General features: G+C 49.3%; 2 protein-coding genes across 2 annotated transcripts in view; both read right to left on the reverse strand.

Annotated features, from left to right (window-relative positions):
• Window positions 1-4,398: 4,398 nt before the first annotated feature.
• On the reverse strand, window positions 4,399-5,666 carry LOC120702816 (deSI-like protein At4g17486). Its single transcript, XM_039986776.1, has 2 exons — window positions 5,316-5,666; window positions 4,399-5,191 (listed from the first exon to the last, which is right to left on the reverse strand). The coding sequence occupies exons 1-2, from the start codon at window positions 5,491-5,493 to the stop codon at window positions 4,623-4,625; spliced, it is 747 nt and encodes a 248-aa protein (XP_039842710.1). The 5' UTR covers window positions 5,494-5,666; the 3' UTR covers window positions 4,399-4,622.
• A 5,544-nt stretch (window positions 5,667-11,210) lies between these two features.
• LOC120701820 (callose synthase 5-like) overlaps window positions 11,211-16,816 on the reverse strand; it is a 31,088-nt gene continuing 25,482 nt past the window's right edge. Inside the window, exons 31-42 of the mRNA XM_039985636.1 lie at window positions 16,710-16,778; window positions 16,433-16,622; window positions 16,099-16,210; window positions 15,885-16,004; window positions 15,699-15,814; window positions 15,529-15,612; window positions 14,784-14,896; window positions 14,474-14,703; window positions 13,588-14,385; window positions 13,335-13,385; window positions 13,052-13,237; window positions 11,211-11,748 (exon numbers count right to left, since the gene is read on the reverse strand). Coding sequence (XP_039841570.1) covers window positions 11,518-11,748; window positions 13,052-13,237; window positions 13,335-13,385; window positions 13,588-14,385; window positions 14,474-14,703; window positions 14,784-14,896; window positions 15,529-15,612; window positions 15,699-15,814; window positions 15,885-16,004; window positions 16,099-16,210; window positions 16,433-16,622; window positions 16,710-16,778 — 2,300 coding nt within the window. The 3' untranslated portion in view covers window positions 11,211-11,517. The remainder of the gene's footprint in view (window positions 11,749-13,051; window positions 13,238-13,334; window positions 13,386-13,587; window positions 14,386-14,473; window positions 14,704-14,783; window positions 14,897-15,528; window positions 15,613-15,698; window positions 15,815-15,884; window positions 16,005-16,098; window positions 16,211-16,432; window positions 16,623-16,709; window positions 16,779-16,816) is intronic.

Below are 16,816 nucleotides of genomic sequence, written 5' to 3' on the forward strand. Positions count from 1 at the left end.
TATGTATTTTTAAACTAAAAATTTTAAGGGCTTTATTGGGCTGTGAAGAGGCCATTAGGGCCATGGCCCATTACCACCCCTACTTGCCAGTGACGGACCCTCTTCTCCTTTGTAACCCCGTTTCTCATATACTATTATGAAAAGAGAAGATTCTAGAAACTCCGGCCGCACACACTCAACAGCGACCTACATACCTTTTGTAACAAAAGAGAGGCCGGCGTCTGAATCAGATTCGGATCGAAACGAATGGTCAGCTCCACGATCAGTCAGAAGCCCCGTTTCGTATTTCCAAGCCGTGCGTATGATCTGGGCTGTGCAGAGAGCGACCTCCGTCCGTATCGACTCCCTGCCGTCTGACCACGCGGAGGGACCGAGAGGGTGAAGTGTCGTTGACGAAGAGTAAAGAGGAATCGATCGAGGCCGCCTGCCGTTCGGGGGAGGGCTGGCTGGCTTCTCTTCTAGAGACGGGCCGTGGGTGTAGCGACGCGGCCCGATTCAGCGGCGTACCCGGACCGCGTACGGGCCGTGCGATCCTGGTGGTGGTGGACGGACTTACCAGCGCGCCGACGCGAGACCGGGCCGTTTTGCTTCGCCCGACGTACGCGCGGACGACGACGCGCCCTTGGCTTGCCTGCCGGCATCTCAGCGTTTCGGCGCCGAGGTGCCCTGTCGGCGCTGCGTTGCAAGGAATGAGGGCTGCGTGTTTGGTTAGGGGTGAAAAAGTTTTTATGAAAATTTTTCATCTTTTTATCATTAATTAGAGGTATTAAATAAAGTCTAATTACAAAACAACCTCCACAAGTATAGTACTGTAGTATTTGTTGTAGCTAATAATGCCTTTGACTGTATGATTAGGTGTAGTTACTGTAGTATCACTGTAACCAATCATGATGAAATTTAACTCATTAGATTCGTCTCGAAAAGTTACACTCTGTGAAAAAGTTTCGCAAATAAACTTCGTTTAGTATTCCATGCATGCATTCGTTTTTTTGTGATTTTTTTTACCTTATGAACCAAACATGGCCGAGGAACCGCCCCGAGGGGGGCCACGCTAATTTGCGGTCAACCGTACGGGAGGCGCCCGTACGGTCGATTTTCCGACAGCATTTTTTTTCCGTTTTTAGAATTTTTTTTTGTCATTTTCTAAGAAAAATAAATTCAGACATTTTTTATGAGTCAAAAAAAATTCAAGTGAAATTTTGGTGGTGGAAAAAATTTCAAGAAACAAAATGGTGAGATAAAAAAAATTACGAGAAAAATTTTGACAGATAAGAAATTTATCAAATGGATGAAAAAAAACTGTACATCCAAAATAAAAAACTCGGAAATTATTTTTTTAAAAAATGTATGCAAAAAAACTGGATCTGCAGGGGGCGGCGCTGGAGGCGAGCGTCGCCGCCCCTGCCGGCGCACCGCGCCTCGCCCCGCCGCCAGGGTCGACCGCCTCGGGGCGAGCTCCTCGCCGCCGTGCCTTCCCTTCGCCGGCTCGCTGCACCGCGGCCTTCCCGCCCGCCGCCGCCACGCCTCCCCTCCCCGCGGCCTCCCCGCTGCCGGCCCATCACGCCGGCTCCGCCCAGCCGCTGGTCAGCTGCCACGCCTCGGGGCGGAGGAGCAGAGGTCCTATCGGCAAGCTTGGAGGAGCAGGGGCCCGGCGGCGTGGGGCGGAGGAGCAGGGGTCCCATCGGTGAGCTCCGAGGAGCAGGGGCCCGGCGGCGCGGGCACGGAGAAGTTGCTAGATCCAGACAAGGAAAATGGAGAGAGAGGAAGGGGAAAGGGAATGTGAGAGATGCTGCCGTAGTAAAAGATAAACATGTGAGTGTTGGGCCCACCATGTGGACGGGTCAGTTGACCGTGAGATGCCCCACTTCCGGCTGACCGTAGATCCAGTATTGCGCCCCGAGGGCCGAGGGCTCTCGATCGTGCGCCAGTCAGTCCAAGTACGCGGACAGAGGGATGGTCCGCAACGCTGGCGGCGTCAACGTCCAATCGGACGCCGCTGCATGCACGCCCGGCCGGCCGTGGCACTGGCATGGCATGGCGGGCAGGCAGCGAGGCGCCCACGACCGGAGCGGCGAGCGCCCGACCTACTGCTCCGTATCGAGCGTCGGTGGGTGCACGCACAGTTGCGTGGTCGCATCCGATGCGTGCCCCCCGCCGACCCCGGCCCATTCCTTGTACCTTCGGCACACAAATCCAGAACTGAGGAGCGGACAGCGTATAGTACAGTGGTCGCGGGTAGGGCCAGCGGCGGAATCATTACTGGCCGCGGGCATTAGTTGGGGGGTGCACTGTGACAGCCGCCACCCGGAAAAGGCCGCACACCGCCGCTCCCTGGACGACCCTACTCCGCTGGGGTTGGGGTCGGCCACGTTCCCACGCCATGCTTCGTCACCCCACCCACCACTGAGGCAGGCAGAGGCAGACCAATGATTCGTCCCGGTGGCCGGCAAGGAGACACGCGAGGAAAAGGCGCTGTCCGGTGTCCACGCAAAGGGAGGGGGGAAGCCCATGCCATGCCGCCCGTAGTCTTGATTATAGTTGGCCATTAGGCCCGAGGCCCAATACAAGGCCCGGCCCGACACGAAGTCAATCGGGCCCGGGCCGGCCCGGCACGGGCGTCGTGCCGTGCCTGGGCCGCGCCTCAAGCACGTGGGCCGGCCCGGCCCGGCACGAATAAAACCTGCTAACTCCCCACCTCCCAAATCTGGCCCATCAATAAAAATCTCTACCACTCTAGCCCAATAGCCCATGAATATATACATCACCAAACCCTAACTCCACACATCTCTCCTCTCTCCTCACCCCTCCCTCTCCCTACCTCCCCCGCGGCGGCGGCGCGTCGGCGCCTGCGCCACCCCTTCCCTCCCCGCGGCGCTCGGCCGCCCGGCGCCCGCACCTCCTTCCCTTCCCCGCAACAGCAGCGCGCCACCCGCACCTCCCTCCTTTCCCGCGGCGGCCGGCTTGCTCTACTCTCGTCCGGCGTCCGCATCTCGTCTCCCTTTCCCGCGGCATGGATGGGGGCGGCGGCAAGGCGGCTCCGCGCGCTCGGGACGGCGGCGAGGCGGCGGCAGCCCGGGCTGCGGACGGTGGAGAGGCGGCGGCCGTGCGCGCTAGGACACCGGCGGGGCGGAGACCGCACGAGCTGCGGACGGCGGCGAGGCAGCGGCTGCGCGAGCTGGGGACGGCGGCGCGGCGGCGGCCGCACGGGCTGGAGACAGCGGCGAGGCAAGGCCGCGCGTGCAGCCAGGGGATGGCGTCGACGCCGGCGAGGCATGGCCGGCGGCGGAATCGGCAGGACGGCGGCGGCACGCCGTGCCGGCGTGTTAATCGGGCCGGCCCGGCACGGTAAATGGGCCTTCGTGCCGTGCCCGGGCCCAGACCTTCGGCACGTGGGTCGGCCCGGCACGGCACGAATAATTAAACGGGCCTAATCGGGCCGGGCCTAAGTCGGGCCCGGGCCGTGCCGTGCCGGGCCGGCCCATTGGCCAACTATAGTCTTGATTCTTCTTGGCCATGTTTGGATGATTCCACAAAAACTTTTGCACAAAAAGACGAATGTATGCATGAAGTACTAAACGAAGTTTATTTGTAAAATCTTTTTAGGAATGGGTGTAACTTTTCGAGACGAATCTAATGAGCCAAGTTTCATCATGATTGGCTACAGTGATGCTACAGTAACCGCGCTCAATCATTCTCTAATCATGCGGTCAAAGACCTCATTAGCTAGAGCAACTGCTACAGTACCACAGTTGTGGAGGTAATTTTGTAATTAGACTTTATTTAATATCCCTAATTAGTAGTCAAAGCATCGTTTCTCTCTCATCAAAACTTTTCCACCCTCCAACCAAACATGGCCCTTGCCTCTCTCAGTCCCTCCCCAGCATCGGTGATCGGAGATCGGCATTGGGCGCCGGCGCGGGCGTGCTCGGTCGGCGCCTCACCCTCTCCAGTCTGTGCACTGCAAGCGGCGTCGCGTTCCTTTTGCCCGGAGTTCAATCCACACTGCCACGCCGATGCTCTTCCCGGTCAACCCGCATTTGGCTGCTCCGGACGTGCCATTTTGCCACCACACCCCCTCAGGGTCAGCCATTCACACCAAATTCTACCAAGCATTTTCCCTAGTTCTGCAAAAAAAAAGGCAGCAGCTACTCTAGTGGTCATATTATATGGAGCGTTCTTTTACCTGTGTGCTGGTTAGTTCGCTAGATCCAAAGAAAAGGAAGCGGCGGATTTATTCCAGTTGGTGTTGGATCACTCGCCCAAAGAGAATAGATGGAACGATGCCAAGCAGCAAGCAGGCAAGAGCCACGTCGTCGATCACAACCTACTAGGAGCAACCACCGAGAGTAGTGGCGGCGGCTGATGCCTGATGACGTCACGACAACAAACTCAAAAACATTTGCGCAGTAGAGCTGGGCATGATTATTAGTAGTACCAGTACTAACGGCCAGAATTAAGAGGCTAATTGACCGCGGTAATTTCTGCTTTACTATTGCTACGCACTATCAGAGGTTCAAATCGAAACCAAGGAATATGCACAGAGTTGTTTAGTACTCGTATACTAGTAAAAAAATGGGGTAAAACTGTAAAAGGAAAAAAATCGGAGGAATGGGACCAGCCGGTTACGTGGTGGACCCCGACGACGTTGATGTGGAGGCGGGCGCCGGCGGCGGGTGCGGGGGCGGGGGCGAGGCCGGCGGGGAGGCGGGCAGCGGCCGGGGCGCGGCCAGGTTCCTGCGCCCGCCGACGGAGAGGGACCGGAAGAAGGCCCTGGGCCGCGGCGGCGCGGGGGCGGCCTCCTGCCGCGCGGAGCGGCTGCGGATGGCGGCGGAGGAGGGGCGGTCGCCCTTGCGGCGCACGGCGCGGCCGTTGCCCGGGATGACGCAGGTGAAGACGACCCCGATCTTGGCGAGGCGGTTGACCCAGCGCGGGATGCGGGCGCGGGCGACGAGGCGGCGGCACGCGGCGTCGCAGAAGTGGTTGCAGTTGCGGGACACCAGGTTGTAGGCGTCCCCCGGGAAGTCGGCGGCGAGCTCCGCCATGAGCGCGCGCACCTCCGCGCGGGTGAGCTCCGTCGTGCCCACCAGCACCGACTCCCGGAACGCGTACCCGGGGCACCGCCGCGGCACCACCTCGAAGATCCCGCTGCTGGCGCCGTCGTGCGCGCCGTACGCGTACTCCACCCCGTGAACTGCAAGGCAGGCAGCGCACAAGCAGCGCGGCGTGTCAGCGGGGTCGAGCTAGGACGTGCGCCGCGCGAGCGAGAGATAGAGGAAGGGGAAACGGGAGGCGGCGGCGGGGCGAGGGGAGCGTGCCTTGGACGCCGGAGTGGTAGACGCCGAGGCCGAGCCAGCGCGCGTAGCTGTTGGCGGGGGTGACGTCGTAGACGTTGAGGTAGACGGGCGTCGACGGCGCCTCGCCCGCGCCGCCGCCGGCACCGCGCGCCTGCCGCGGGGGCCGCGCCGTCGGGGTGGTGCCGGCCGAGGAGCCCATCAACCCACCGACACGCGCGCTCGCACGGCGAGAATTTCACGAACCGCGACTAGTACTGCTAGCTTGTGCGCGGCTGGCGCTCCGCCGGCTGGCGAGGCGAGACAATGGGGTGGGTGGGCGGGGTCGCGCCGCGCACCCGCACGGCCGCACCCGCCTTGCGTGATTGGGGCGCCGCGCCGCGCCGCGCCGCGCCGCGCCCCGCCCCCGTACCAGGTTTGCGAAACCGTTGGGAACCGCTTACCAGCCGGGCCGGTTTGTGAACCGGCCGGTATCAAACCGGCCATAATTCAAAATTCAAATTTGAATTTAAAAAATAAAAAAATCCCCAAAAATTTCTAAAAATACTACACGGTGCGAAGAATCTAATGATGTAAAACTTTCTCAAAATTTCGTTCATTTAGCCTAGTTTGAGGAATTTTGAAGTAAATTCAAAAAAGAAAAACACGAAGGCCCATTAAGGCCCATGGTGGTTTGCATGCTTAGATAGGGTTCGGTGTCACCCGGGGGTCGCGCCCCACACTCGCTCCCTATCCGCCCGCAGCCGCTCTTTGTCCGCCACCCCACCGTCCCCCAGGAGGCGACCGGCGCCCGCGGCCGGTTAGCCGTGCTCCGCCCCCGGTTGGCCGCCCGGTTTGGCCGGCTTACCGCCCCCCCCCCCCCCCCCGATCCGGCGCATACCGGTGCGCGTGGCCGGCTTACCGTCCGGGTGGAGCGGTTTACCGGTCGGTGTCGCCGGTTACCGACCCGACCGGGAGAGAAGGTAAGAGTTCAAATTTTTTGAGTAGAATGCTTGGTTAGAGCATATTTAGGTGTATGATTTAGAATATTAGATGATTTGTTTTAGGATTTAGGTTACATTTAGATGTATGGTTGAAAAGTTATAGGTTTTTGGTAAGATTTAGGTGTACTAATTTAGGATTTAGGTAAGATTTAGATGTAGGATTTATGATTCTATTTATCTGATTGAGATGTTTTTGTTGTCCATTTATGCAGGTAGAAAATGTCTGGGAGAGATAGAGATGTTGTATGAGAACATGGTGAAAATCTTTATCCCGGATGGCGATGCAACTATTGTCGTACGCAGAAAGGAGGAGGTGGTGCAACAAGATTGAAGCAACATTTAGCTCACCGCGGGGCGGAGGTGGCCCATTGCAGGAATGTGCCACCTGATGTGCGGGACTTCTTTCAGTTTGAGTTGGAACCAACTACGTGTTCCTAGAGAGCATATATCGGAAACATGATCGTTTCATGCAGTGGATGGCATCTACTGAGTTCCAACACAGCAAATTGGCGAATACCGAAGAAGGTAGATATACTCATGCAAGTTTTTCAAGTATGGAGTGGTGGGATGCAATGAAATATATCATCGACACGGTTCAACCAATATACAAGTTCATTCGCTTCGCTGATCAGGACAAGAAGTCGAACATGTGCGAAGTCGTGATGGCCTACCAGACTATGAAACAGGAGCTGCAGTCTTTCTTTGGAACAAATGTTTTCACACTGAAAGAGTATATTGAGGTGGTGGACGAGAGGTTGGGTGACGTGTTCATAGGCACGTATGTGGGTCCAGGTAAGCACACACGAGTCATTTATTTTTAAACTCTATTGACATAATGCTTATTTGAAGTGATTTATATTTTGCAGCTGCTGTCCTAAATCCGAGGTATGCATATACGATGGATCCAACTCAACAAATGTTTCGTGGACTCAAAGATACATTTCAGCGCATGACGGATCTCCAGAGCGCCGTCCAGGCATTGCAGGAGTTTGACGTGTTTCGGCAGAAAGTTGGCGAGTATAGCAATGAAATGGCAATGCGGATGGCGATGGACCCAAAGACATCCCCCATGTAAGAGTTATTCCATATGAAATTGTTGTTTTCTCTATTCGAATATATTGCTTACATACTCGGTTGCACATGCAGCGTCCTGGTGGATGATGTTCGGATCAAGTACTCCAAAACTGCAGTACCTTGTCATGAGGCTTGTTTCACAATGTTGTTCGTCCAGTGGATGCGAGCGGAACTGGAGTACTTTTGCCTTGCTGCATACAAAGGTTCGCAATCGGTTGTCACACAAGAAACTTAATAAGCTTGTCTATGTCAACTACAACCTTCGTCTCCGACTTGAGGAGGTCTCCGGCCCACTGATGCGTGAAGAAGGTGATTTCATTGACCAGCTAGCCCATCTTTCTTTCTATGATGAGAATAATCCGGTGCGGGAATGGATGGAATATGGTAGATCTAACCGGGCTCCAGTTCTGGACGAGGATGATGAAGACGGCGACATCCCTCTCCCGTCCCATATTGTCAGAGATCAAATAAACGTGTTAGATCTACGTGAGGCTACGGGGAATGATTCCATCAGTGATTGGGCACGTCAAAATATAGGTGACACTCACATAGGGAAGAGAAAGTTGCAGAAGGGGCTAAGAAGGGTGACCCGAAGCGTCGAAAAGGCAAAGAAACAGCAAAACCAGTGAGCAGCGACACCGAGATTGATGATGGCGAAGGTGAGCGTAGTCCTCCGTATCAGGAGTCCGAGGATAGCAGCTCGGCCGATAATGGTGATGATGGTGACGGTGTTGATCCTGATGCTGGAGGTGGTGGTAGTGGTGCTCATGCTGCTGCTGCTGCTGGTAGTGGTGGTGCTCGTGGTGTTCGTTTCACAGACATACATTGCACATATAAATAGACACATATTTCTGACTATGAGTATTGACTACTAATTATGAAATTTGGTTGATTGCAGGGGAGACTCAGTTCACACATGCTACTCAGGACACCGACCATGGAGTACCGCACTCGCAGAGGAGAACAGGTGGACCGACGGACTATGACAGTCCACAGCACTCTTCTTCCTCCTACAGCGATTCCAGGCAATCTTTTCACTACCCCATTCCTGACATCAGCATGCAGCCACCGACGAGATGGGTGTACGAATGGAAAGACCCCCATTTTTATACTATGTTAGTTCAGGAATGACAGACAACATCGGCGTGGACGGGCCAAACTTGGCAACACTACAAGGCTGAGCTGCTTAGAGTGCGAGGTATCGCTTTGATGTCCACCGCCGAATACCAAACCGCGTCCCAAATGGGGGTCTTCCCATTCCTACGTTGAACTTTCATTTCATGTGTATATGTGTATGACTCCGTATTTGTATGCACGCTTATTACTATTGTATTTGTATGTATGATTATAAATTATTGCTTTGGTAAGGTCATTTACATTAAAACATGCATAGCTAATGCCGAAATTTTCTTTTATTTCACACCGGGATCCATTTTTTAAGCATCGGAAAACTGCTCGAAACCACCGGTATACCGGAATAATCGGCCGGTATGCCGCTAGGAACCGGACCGTCTAAATCACCGGTATACCGGCCAAACCGGCCGGTAAATCGGTCTAACCGGCCGGTATACCGGTTAGAACCGCTTCAACGGGGAAATTTAAATTCAAATTTGCGTTTGGCCGGTATATACCGGTTACCGGTCCAACCGGTCCGGTAAACCGGAACCAGTGGCCGACGGTTTGGGTCAACCGGTCGGGAAAAAAAACCTTGCCCCGTACTAGGAGGAGCTGTGGGAGCAGCGTCGCCTTCTCCTGCTCGTTCTGCTGGAATCCGACGACGGCGGCGATGGTAGAGCCTCGTCCCGGATGCGCTTACTTAACTGGCAGCGTGCGGTTGGGAGAGAGATGCCATGGACAGCCTGAAAGCTTTAGTGGCGGAGCACACTTGCTTGTTGTACTGATAGGTAAGTTCGTTACCCGGTTTGGTGCGGCTGCAGCGGCAGTGCAATCGATGTTTGCTTCCACAGGAATGTCTCGGCCCGGAAGGAAGGATCTGCATTCGATCATTCTCTCTTTTCCTTTTTCTTGGATATATATGGGTCTGACGCCTCCTCCAATGATAAAAGTCAGTATGTATCTATAAACAAGTAAATTTAAAGCCAGTAAGTAGGTCTAAGCTAGTATTGAAAGCCGTGCAGTGAGAGAGAAGCACATTAAAAACCGTTACAGACTGGCTACTAAGGGACTCCACTCATAGAGTTTAAGCCTCAAAGACTCCATCACAAGAAACTATATTTTCCAATGTAAAATGTGTTATTTTAATTTATATGACCCACTTGTCTCTCTCACCTTCATTTTTGATTTGCGTGAGGACTTGGAGTCTAAATAAAACTTAGAGTCTTGATTTCTCTCCCTCTTTCTTCCATAAATATACTGCCACATCAGCAAAACACAATAAATAGGAGGCTTAGACTCTATGGTAGAGTCTGGGTTGGGATCCTAATTTCTCGCTAGCTATTCACTTTTACTACTGTTTACATAGTAAAAATCTATTTTTGCTAGCTTTAGCTATTCCTTTGGAGGAGGCCCGATGATAATGGTTCAGCTTTCGGTGAAGTGACTGACCGGCCTCGTCTGCCTAGCTAGCTAGCTAGCCTTCTTGCTTCCAATTTCCAAAGTTGATGAAGTTTGATCCGGCTCAGTCTTCAGTCTTTACCCACTTCAAAGGAAATCTTATATGTCTGTGTTGCACAGTTACTCCTACCTGCCATCCTAATCCATGATGTACCGGAATCCACGCACGCCACATTCATCAAGCTTTGGAACACGCCATTCCCCACAAAGGAAAAGGGGGAGGAAAAGGGGGAACGGGAACTGGCGCATCAACCTGAACAATACCCGATGATGCGCCCCGCCTGCACCTGCACAGCGGCACGAGTCCAAGCATTCGTGTTATCGTGCGACCAACGTCTATTTTTGCGAGGACCCGCTGGGAATAGAATAGAAGCATTCAGCTCCTGTGGCATCGGGTGGTATAAAGAATCAGACAGCGCGGTCGCGGCCTCGCGGGACCGGCTACTTTACAACACAAAAGGCATGCGAATACGGAATATGAGAGTAAAAAAAGGGAATTTTGTCTGGTCTTTTTTCTTCTTTGTAGAATGCGCCATCATGGGTATTCTGTATTCCTGGGCAGCCAGGCTTCAATGCGAATCATGACATCATCTTTTCTTTCCCCTCTAAGGATGAGAGCAATGTGTACTGGGTTGAGCAAATTGGAATGTAGGAGTGCTGCTCAAAGAAGTTGATAGGCAACAAGCTCAACTCTTGCAGGCATTGTTCGGTCCCCTCACATTCCACTTCTGGATCAAATATCTTTGTCCACTCACTGATAACTATGCAAAACTCACAAACAAAAAGGTAGTGGTCGAGGCTACCTATGCACATAGCTTCGCCCAAAACATGGAACACCAACACACGCCTCCTGCGTAAACCTCCTCCGCAGAAAGACGTAAAAACGAACAGACAAGAAGCTCTGAAAGCCTGAAAAACACTGGCACAAACTGGGATCCAATGAAACTGACACAAAACAGGAACTTGAATCGGCAACATTGGGCACGAGAGAACACACAAATACATATAGGGGCCGGACGAAAGGCCTGTTCAGGCCCCAGCTTGCTTCGATGGCAATGGCACCAAACCGGACGTCAATGCCAAACCCTACACTTTGCACAACCAACATTAGCAAATTCAACGAACAATATTCCTTCCTATCTCTAAGATTCGCCTACCCTTTTTCTAGTAGTTGTCATCAGATTGTTCACTTGCCATTACCCATTTGGCACTTACAGAATCCCAGCCATGATAGTATAAGGAATCTGAATTGGCATAACGCCATAGCAGACAGACAAAGAACTTCATGTACAGAAATTAACCTACCTTTGCATTTAAAAGGATGATTGTTGTGCTGCACGGAGGTCAACACCTACATCTTTACAATCACATTTGCAAAAATGTAACCTATGTACCACGACTCCACGAGTACCTCAAAAAAAACAATGCTGTATGACATTTACAAGGAAAACGCCTAAAAAACCGCCCTGTGTGTGCAACCAACTTCTGAAAACGCCAGCAGCCTTACGATGCCTCCAACAACCCCAATGTACAATAATCCTGGAGCAAATTCCTCGCCTAACCTGTGCTTACGAACGTCTCCTCCCCTACTAACCTCATCTTTGCTTCTTGCCACCAGCCAAGATACGAGAGATTTGAAGGCCTCGGCTAAACGCCTGGTTGAATAGCAACCTCGTCTGAAACTCCGAGACAAACGGGAACCATGCCAGCACTGCCACCGGAACAAAGATGACAATCCCCATTAGGTACTCGTAACCCCTCGAAAGAGCCTTGACAGATCCCCACAGCCCACACGCCTTGATCACCGGTTTGCTTGCTTGTGATATCTGTTGTAAAGATCACAAACAGACTAGAGTGTCAGTTAATGGTTTATCTAGAAATCTTAACAGAGGATATCAAATCCTCGCAGAGATATACTCCAAGTGGGCCAACAGTTCACCGACATTTTTATCCAGATTTCTAAACATTGTTGGGCTATTTTTTTCGGTTACATCACTCACTTTTTGACCGTCAAAGTCGCAGCAAAAAGTTCCGCGGACAGAGTTTTCAGCAGGCAGGTATGTCTTTTCTTTTTTTGGTTCAGTGCTTGGTTTGTTCGGTGTGTTTGGGCCATATTCTGTGACGTGTTTGTTTCCTTTCTTTTTTCAGCTCACGCCCCATTCCACGCACACGTTTAAAGGGTGAGGCTAGTAAGGCCATTCTCAGTGGAAGTGTCATGAGAGTGTCATGGACATTAAATTTGATAACATGTACCAATAGTATGAGGAGAGAGAAGAGAGGAGTGTCATGAAATGTGAGAGAAGTGTCATCACCACGACACTCCACTGGCACAATTCTTAAGATTCTAGTCTAGGTAACTGTGTCGATGACACTCCCACTGAGACTGACCTAACTAGTTATGAAGAGGATCAAATTTCAAGACAAGTCGTGGATAAGCTATCATTGGATACTCCCTCCATTTTCTTTTGATAGTCCTATTCCATCTTGGTACAATGACCAAGAAGTACCTTGCTTTTCGTCACATTAATTATGACTCCTCGTTTTCGATGTTATCACCAATCTTTTTTCTAGAGAAGTTACTTTGCACAGGAATCGAAGGGGCATCCATACTATTCCCAAGATATCAACCCAAATAGGACTATCAAAAGAGAATAATTTAATTTTTGAAATAGGACTATCTAAAGAGAATGGAGGGTGTAATTCAATTTTGGAAATAAGACTGTCAAAAGAGAATGGAGGGAGTATTTCTCATAGGTGGAGACACTAGTTGCAGCAGCCAACCGGAGGCTGAGATAATTTGTTTGGGCGGCGGGCAGCAGAGAACATGATGTTTTGTTCATTTTTCGACTAAATTTCATGTTTCTTCCTGTCAGTTTTTGGATGTTGCTGTGTCATGGAAAATCTGTCTGATTTACTTTTTGTTTCCTCGCCCACATTCACATTTGTAGACTTCATTACGTAGCACAATCCTATCCGATACAAAAGTTGACTGATATGCATACAAAAAAATAGCCGAATTATGTGTAGTGATTCCCTTTTTATTTGACAAAAAATATGAATTTATACTAGGCCTAGCAGATGAAATTTAGGGCTTAACAACTGAAATGAGGGTAATGCTGATGGATGTACCTGCAGAATTGCCCATCCTGTGGGTGCAAATGCAAGGAAACTGGCAAATATATCACCAACTGTAAGGTGTAAGACAGTGAAAAGAACTGCCAGTGTTCCAACTGATCCGATGAACAAGGATAATTTAAGCAGTCGGAACATAAGCTGGTAATCCGCACTAAATTTCTTTCTTCCCATGGATACCACCTAAAGAAAGATCCTGATCAGCAACTTAACAAAGACATCACCTTTTTTGAAGAACAGCAACTAAAGATTATAAAACTAGCAGGCCAATGAAATTTACCTTTAAGACCAGCACCACAACAATGATAACCAACCAAGAAAGACCATAAACCTGAAGCAACAAAATCATATTTTTCTTTAGTGGGCAGCCACAATCATAGTGTCAAACAGTGCTTTTAAATAACTAAAAGAATCGTTCAGAAAATATTTAAGTTGTTTCTCCACCAGCCTTGTGGTAGGAGTAATTATGATCTATGAATCATCTGGCTCAAGTTGACTTGAAGAAAGAAACTCAAATGAAGTAAAGAACTTACAGAGATGCTTTTGTTGCCAGCAGAGATATTCAGGTGATATATGATACCATATTGGAATATGAAGAATCTGAGAGACAGAACGATCTCCCAGAAACGACCAAATAGACCTGTAGATTGTAAATGTTCCTGCTCCTCTTCCCACCATGATTCCCAAGCTTTGTTAGAAGGAACCCCAATCCCACCTCGACTGCTAATCCACTTGCTCCAGTCATCCCAGTCATCTACTATTTTCTGCCACTCAAACCCTGATGGATTGAAGAGGAATGGAGCAAATAGCCAAGTGATAACCAAGAACCACATTGATGACGTCAAGAGTATATAGGAAGTCGAATCCGTAGCAACATCACCGTACAACTGATAGACTACTAGCAGTAACATCAGTTCAAGTCCTTTCACAAAATGGCTCCTGGAGTACATTCTGTAATTCTCAGCAAACCTTACATGGCGGACAACAAAGCCTCTGCCAGTCGCTCTATATTTTGCACCACCATGCAGGATTGTGCGGCCAAAATAATGTGACTTAGTCCCAAGTGAGAAAGTGAAGAACACTGAACAGAGCTGAAGCTGCATGATTATGAAATCCCCCAGTGCGCTTCTGAAACCTCTTTCTAGGCCAATCTCCATAAACATGGGCAAGGCCATCAAAAGACCTAGCTGCACAATAGACTGAGATCCCATAGCCGCTTGAAGTGCACGGTTACCCCTCATCCGTGCTTGCTTCATAATTGCAAACTCAAGTCCACTTAATGCTAAGTAAAGTCTTCCGTACAAGAAGACATACACTATAATGACAACCATCTGCAAAGAATTAAGACAAGAAGATGAGAAAATATACATTACAGCGGATTGTAACAAATAGTGCATTCTACTGTCCTATATACATTACCATTGAGCTAATATAAAACCCAACAGTTGTGAAGTAGCACGAAAGCATCCGGAAGAAGTCAAAGCGATGACCCAGCCTGTAGATATCTCTGCTGAGTATTTGCTCCCCATTTCCACAAGCCACTTTAGCCTCAAAGAGAGAAATTTGGTTAAGACCGACATCACGTCCTTTTCCCACTTGGATGTACTCATGATGGGTGACATTTCCACGCCTTAGAGTTGAGTTGAAACCTGAAAAAAAAAAAGAATTAACTATATGCCTTCAAGTGCACAAATGGGCAAGACCCACAAATACTTTAAGAAACACATACCAGCAAAAATGTCTTCACTTAAATTTATACCACAGGAAGCCTTGCTAATGCCTCCTCTTGTAATGTGAAAAATCCTATCAAACACATCAGGATGTCCATAGTGAAATCGTACCCTGCCAAGAAAAGAAAGCATGTCAGATACACAGCATTTAGACTACAAAGAAAACTCGGCTGGTGGGGGAAGACCACGATCCATGGTATTTCACTAAGAGCTCAAACGGAGCTCTGCCTAGAAAGATCATGAAAGCTGGCCCCTCTCGTTCATCGGGATTCCGATCCCTGTGGTTCAGGCCTTAATCCGTGCATTTAGACTATAAGTCCGATGTTTTATGCCCTTTCCAACAGTAATGCCACATTTATACTCAGAACAAGCTTAACATTGAAAAGCTTCAGCGCAAATAAAGTTTTGAGCAGTGTCAATTGTTGATCTAATCTATAGCACCTTATTTACTTCCAATCTCAGACTTGAATGAATGAATGTTCATGTGTATTCTGTTTCTGAGTACAGAAAGAATACTTAATGGTCATCTTGCATTCTTTTTCTAAGAGATAGTTTTGCCACATTTCTTCTTAGTATAATGATACACAGCCCTCCTGTGTGTTCGAGGAAAAAAAGATAGTTTTGCCACAGATGCTCAGCAAATCTAACATTGTATCGCAACACATAAGACTCTCAGTGCCCAGTAAAAACAACAATGGATCTTGTTCCATTACAATATGACATAAGAAAATGATGTATACTTACTTCAATGGATTGGCTAGGACCCTCTGTCCTATTGTCACAAAACTCGTTTCTTGGTTTGACATAAACCATGCAAGTGACGACACACTACAATCCAGCATTCAGATATTAGTTGCTGATTTGAGAATCATGATGAAGAAAGTGCAATGGTAACTGCAAAGTTTTCAAACTACCTTCCGGTAAATATGTGCTCACGCACTCCAAGAATCGTTGGCTGACGGACACCATGGTTTTCATTGAATTCTTCCAGCAAATTCCGCATTTTCAAAGCCTCCTCCAAATAATTATCCTGAAGATAAGTCATAAATACATCAAATTGCAAATATATCATGATTCGTACCATAAGCACTCAATTTCACCTGATTCATATCAATAGTTTGGAGTGCTTCACCACGGGTAAAAATGATAGCATGATTTTGATTTTCAGGCTTCCCTTCACCTAATTTTGCTGGTCCTGGCAACTTTATACGGTATATTTCCTTCACAGGATACAAAGAGTAAGTGCTATTGACATCAGACTGAAACATCAACAAGGTTTGGAATGATGAAAAAAGATTTCGTGGGTATGCTTACCTGATCGTGATTGTCAAGAGCTTTTACTAACACTGAATAAAAGACCTTTTGCACCTTGTCACCATCCCTCTCTTCAACTTCATCAATGTACGCCACACGGAGGCTGGGGTAACTGTAGTTCCAAATTGAATTGGCATTCAAATTAATTCCAAGAAATACTATCTTTTGGGAGATGTCATTGTAATTAAATGTTAACTGCTGAAGTAAACATCAGCTGAACCAGTCTCCTAAAAACTGAAAAGAAAACATCTTAACCCTGGAGGAAGATTATGCCATATCATGTAATTGGCAAAATATTCTAATTCTCATTTCTTTCTCAGAAGAAATTACTTACTTTACCATCAAGTTCAAGATATCTGTTGCACGTCGGTCACCAGATTGTTTCTGATTGCCATAGATCTGGCAAGTAGCAACATATGTAAATTTCATGTCTGCTACAGCCTCGAGTTGAGAGGACAAAGATCTTTGGCTTTTCTTCTCCTCCTCTGCTGGATCTGCAACTGCTTTATATCCTTCCAATATCTCTGCAAGAAATACAGGGAACATATCAGTAACTAGTTTGAGGGCAGTAACAAAAATAAATGTTCCACCTTGAATCTGAAGAAGCCTACCAGATTCAGAAGCCATGTCAAGGAATGCCTGGAGCTTCAAAGCTCTCCTATAGTACATCATGCCTCTAACTATCCACAGAAAAAAAGACATCTGGAGATTAGCCAAA

Source organism: Panicum virgatum, chromosome 4K, assembly GCF_016808335.1.
Source record: "Panicum virgatum strain AP13 chromosome 4K, P.virgatum_v5, whole genome shotgun sequence".
Lineage (NCBI taxonomy): Eukaryota > Viridiplantae > Streptophyta > Magnoliopsida > Poales > Poaceae > Panicum > Panicum virgatum.

Excerpts from the sequence above, each read along its gene's own strand:
- LOC120702816 (XM_039986776.1), bottom strand. The coding sequence starts at position 5,493 with ATGGGCTCCTCGGCCGGCACCACCCCGACGGCGCGGCCCCCGCGGCAG. Across the intron at positions 5,192-5,315 it reads CTACCACTCCGGCGTCCAAG|TTCACGGGGTGGAGTACGCG; the intron begins GCACGCTCCCCT and ends CCTGCCTTGCAG.